This window comes from Colobus angolensis, unplaced genomic scaffold, assembly GCF_000951035.1.
Source record: "Colobus angolensis palliatus isolate OR3802 unplaced genomic scaffold, Cang.pa_1.0 Scaffold9, whole genome shotgun sequence".
NCBI lineage: Eukaryota > Metazoa > Chordata > Mammalia > Primates > Cercopithecidae > Colobus > Colobus angolensis.
In genome coordinates this window covers 4,455,799-4,459,713 of record NW_012122931.1, presented here as the reverse complement: position 1 = coordinate 4,459,713, position 3,915 = coordinate 4,455,799, and the positions used below count along the sequence as shown (strand labels likewise).

The 3,915-nt window shown below is 54.3% G+C and overlaps 1 protein-coding gene across 1 annotated transcript in view; it reads left to right on the top strand.

Moving 5' to 3' along the window:
- The window catches only part of HMCN2 (hemicentin 2), a 178,088-nt gene that overhangs the window by 113,950 nt on the left and 60,223 nt on the right, over nucleotides 1-3,915 (top strand). Inside the window, exons 46-50 of the mRNA XM_011931437.1 lie at nucleotides 220-306; nucleotides 1,655-1,846; nucleotides 2,712-2,885; nucleotides 3,028-3,141; nucleotides 3,664-3,806. Of these exons, the coding sequence (XP_011786827.1) occupies nucleotides 220-306; nucleotides 1,655-1,846; nucleotides 2,712-2,885; nucleotides 3,028-3,141; nucleotides 3,664-3,806 (710 nt within the window). The remainder of the gene's footprint in view (nucleotides 1-219; nucleotides 307-1,654; nucleotides 1,847-2,711; nucleotides 2,886-3,027; nucleotides 3,142-3,663; nucleotides 3,807-3,915) is intronic.

Genomic DNA, 3,915 nt, shown 5'->3' with positions numbered 1-3,915 from the left:
GACTGCCTGCCTCTCACAAGAGTCTTCTTCTGAGGCACTAGTACTTCCATCAGCCAGCAGGAAATGTTTCTTAAACTCACCACCCTATAGAAACAGGCATGGGATGGGGAAACTGAGGCACAAGAAACGGTGGGCCCTTGGCTTCCTGTTCTGTGATTGTGTAGCCTGGGCGGGCCAGCCCCCCCAGTCACTAGCCATTTGTCTCCCTGCTTCTCCCAGTTCCTCCCAGTATTGAGAACGAGGACCTGGAGGAGGTGATCAAAGTCCCTGAGGGACAGACTGCCCATCTGATGTGCAACGTCACAGGTAAGGGCCACATGATGTGGTGGGCTGGGAGAAGGGTTGGGAAGGCAGCTTCAGAAAGGAGGGGATTGCTGGGGATCTGCCCACCTGCTCCAGCCCCACTCCTCCTGACTGGGGTCTCTCTACGTCTTGGACTCGGCATCAGGTCCCGGCTCATCTTTGCATGTGTTCTTCTGTCCCAAACACTCTTCCCTCTCCCCACCTCACTAACAGACCTCAGCTTTCAGGACCCTCCACAGGGAGCCGTTGGCTGGCCCCTGAGGCCCAGTGGGCCACCTCCACTGGGCTCCCACAAGCCCCCGTGCTTCCCTGTCCTAGCACTGACCCACATTGGACCATAGTGGCCTTGTGGCATCTGAGCTTATTGAAGACCCAGCTGCTGCCTTGTCACCATGGTTTCCCCAGTGCCTGGCAGAGTAGGCTCCCATTAATGCTTATGGGTTGAAGGATGGATGGATGGATGGATGGATGGATGGATGGATGGATGGATGGATGGGTGGGTGGATGGATGGATAGGTAGGTGAATGGGTAGATAAATGAATGGGTGGATGAATGAATGAGTGTTGGATCGATGGATGTGTAGATGGGTGCATAGATGGATGGATGGATGGGTGGAGAGATTTATGGATGATTGGCTGAATAAAATGATAGGTGGGTAGGTAGATGGATGGATGGTTGGACGGTAGGGTGGATGAATGAATGAGTGTTGGATCGATGGATGTGTAGATGGGTGCATAGATGGATGGATGGATGGGTGGAGAGATTTATGGATGATTGGCTGAATAAAATGATAGGTGGGTAGGTGGATGGATGGATGGTTGGACGGTTGGGTGGATGGGTGGTTGAATGGGTGGATGGATGAATGGAGAAATGAATGGATGATTGGTTGATTGGAGGGATAGTTGGGTAGGTAGGTGAATGGATGGTTGGATAGTTGGATGGGTGGGTGGATGGGTGGGTGGGTGGGCGTGTGGATGAATGGAGAGATGAATGGATGATTGATTGAATGGAAAGATAGGTGAGTAGGTAGATGAATGGATGGTTGGATGGATGGATGGGTGGGTGATGTGTGGGTGGGTGGATGAATGAATGGATGGAAGGAATAGCTTGTTTTTCTGTCTTGCCTGTCTGTACCAGGTGATCTCTACCCATTGCCCAGTAAGGAGAAGGCAGCCAAGTCACAGAGGAAGGGGCACAGGCTGCTGCTGCTGCTGCTTCTTGTTGTGCTTCATGGGCCTCTGGGTCAGGATGGAGAATTCACATTCCCTGACCCATCTGGGACTAGCCTGTGACCCCTGTGCTGCCCTAGTCAAAGGCTGCCAAATTGTCTCGTTCTCTGCTCTGCATACAGGCCACCCACATCCCAAGCTCACATGGTTCAAAGATGGCCGGCCCCTGGCTGGTGGAGATGCCCACCACATCTCCCCAGACGGAGTCCTCCTGCAGGTCCTCCAGGCAAACCTGTCCAGTGCTGGCCACTACTCCTGCATTGCAGCCAACGCTGTTGGGGAGAAGACCAAACACTTCCAGCTCAGTGTCCTGTGTAAGTTTTGGACATCTGGCTATTGCAGGTGCTGGAGGGAGGAGAAGCAAGGTGACTGGCTCCTTACAACTTCCCACAAACCATGCTACTATTTTTCTTCTAACTCTCCGAGTTTAACAACAAAAATCATATAGCGACTCTATTGACTGAACATTTACTATGGGCCAGGCATTTCAACGGGTCTGATTGATTGAATCTTCACAATGACACTAGGAGGTAGGAGATGTGCTTGTCCCCATGTCACTGATGAAGCCCTGGGGCTCAGAGAGGTGACAAAGTTATTGCCAGGCCCCAGGGTGGTGGGTTCACAACCCGGCGTCTCTCCATGTCCTGAGGACAGTGCATACCTACTATTCTGTTAGCCTGGAGAAACAGAGCGTCTATCAAATGAGAGGGGCACAGACCAGCTTAGAAAAATATGTTTCTAAAATGTTGGCAGTTAAAAGGAGAGTCCCCTGCAGGGGTTGAAAGAAGAAATCTTGGGACCAATGAAAGCATAGCTACTCTGCTCAGTGGGGAGCAAAGTCCCCCAACTCCCGCTCCCCTCTCAAACAGAATTGAGAAGACTCTGGTTAATTGGTAGAGAGGCTGGATGTTGAGAAGCTATGGGGGAAATGGAAGCAGAAATTATTCAGCTTTCCCTTGTAGTATTGCTTAGTGTTTGGAGAGCCGGGCTCTGGATCACCCAGGCCTGAGTTCAAGCCTGGCCACCCCGGGCATGGGGTTCTCTGAGCCTCAGTTTCCCATCTTGGTAATGTAAGTGACAGAAGAACCAAGGCCAAGCACCGGGGTCTGAGGCTTTCCTGGTCCTTAGCCTAGGGTCAGGGATCTCTGCTCACAAGTGCCCCCTGGCCCCCCATCACAGTGGCTCCCACCATCCTGGGAGTGGCTGAGGACAGTGCAGACGAGGAGGTAACCGTGACCATCAACAACCCCATCTCTCTGATCTGCGAGGCGCTGGCCTTCCCTTCCCCCAACATCACGTGGATGAAGGACGGGGCCCCTTTTGAGGCCTCCAGGAACATCCAGCTGCTCCCAGGTGATGCCCTCTGGTGGGGAGGAGGGAGGGAGGGGACAGGTGACATGTCATCAGGGTTGGAGGAGAGGACCAGTGAGCCTGTCCTTATGCCTGGCATGAGGCTGCAGATTTGGGGTGACCCTGGCCACTGGCCCCCACACAGGTACCCACGGGCTGCAGATCCTGAATGCCCAGAAGGAAGATGCTGGTCAGTATACCTGCGTGGTCACCAACGAGCTCGGGGAGGCCGTGAAAAACTACCACGTGGAAGTTCTCAGTGAGTCGGGGATCCTGGGGCACAGCCAGGTGGGCAGAAGACCATCCGGGAACCCAGGGACCCGGGCACCTGAGCCACCCTTGGTGCTCCAGGGTGCCTCCAGTGGCATATGTCCTCTGACAGTCACCTGGCAGGTAGGGCTGGCTCCAGAGGACATGATGACAAGAGAACAGTGAGTTAGGACTTGGGCCACGTGGGCTCCCAGACCCACTGCAGTCCTAGCTTCCTCCTGCCACTTCTGCATCAGGGTATAACCAGAGGCTCTGCAGGTTAGACTTGGGACCCCCAAGGAGGGCCTCTGAGGTGACCCCAGAAATTCTCCTGCCTCAGACCTGCCCTGTCCTATAACCCTTACAGACAAATGCTCTCTCCTCTAGTGAACAGACAGGAGCAGGGTAGCTTCTGGGATCCCTGTGTCTCTCGGCCAGCCCCAATTTCTGGGGCTACCCCCAGGACCAGGGTAAGCTCAGGGTCTCAGCACCCATCCCCCAGCTCTGCTCTCAGACCCCTCGTGCTTTTCAGTCCCCCCTTCCATCTCCAAAGACGACCCCTTGGGGGAGGTCGGCGTGAAGGAGGTGAGGACCAAGGTCAACAGCACCTTGACCCTGGAGTGTGAGAGCTGGGCTGCGCCCCCACCCACCATCCACTGGTACAAGGATGGACAGGTGAGTGTGGGACCCCCTGTGCAGCTTCTGGCTCTCACCTCTGCTTCCAGCTGGTTCTGCTTGGAACCTTCCAGAAAAGGCTTCCCTTTTTTTTTTTTTTTTTTTTTTT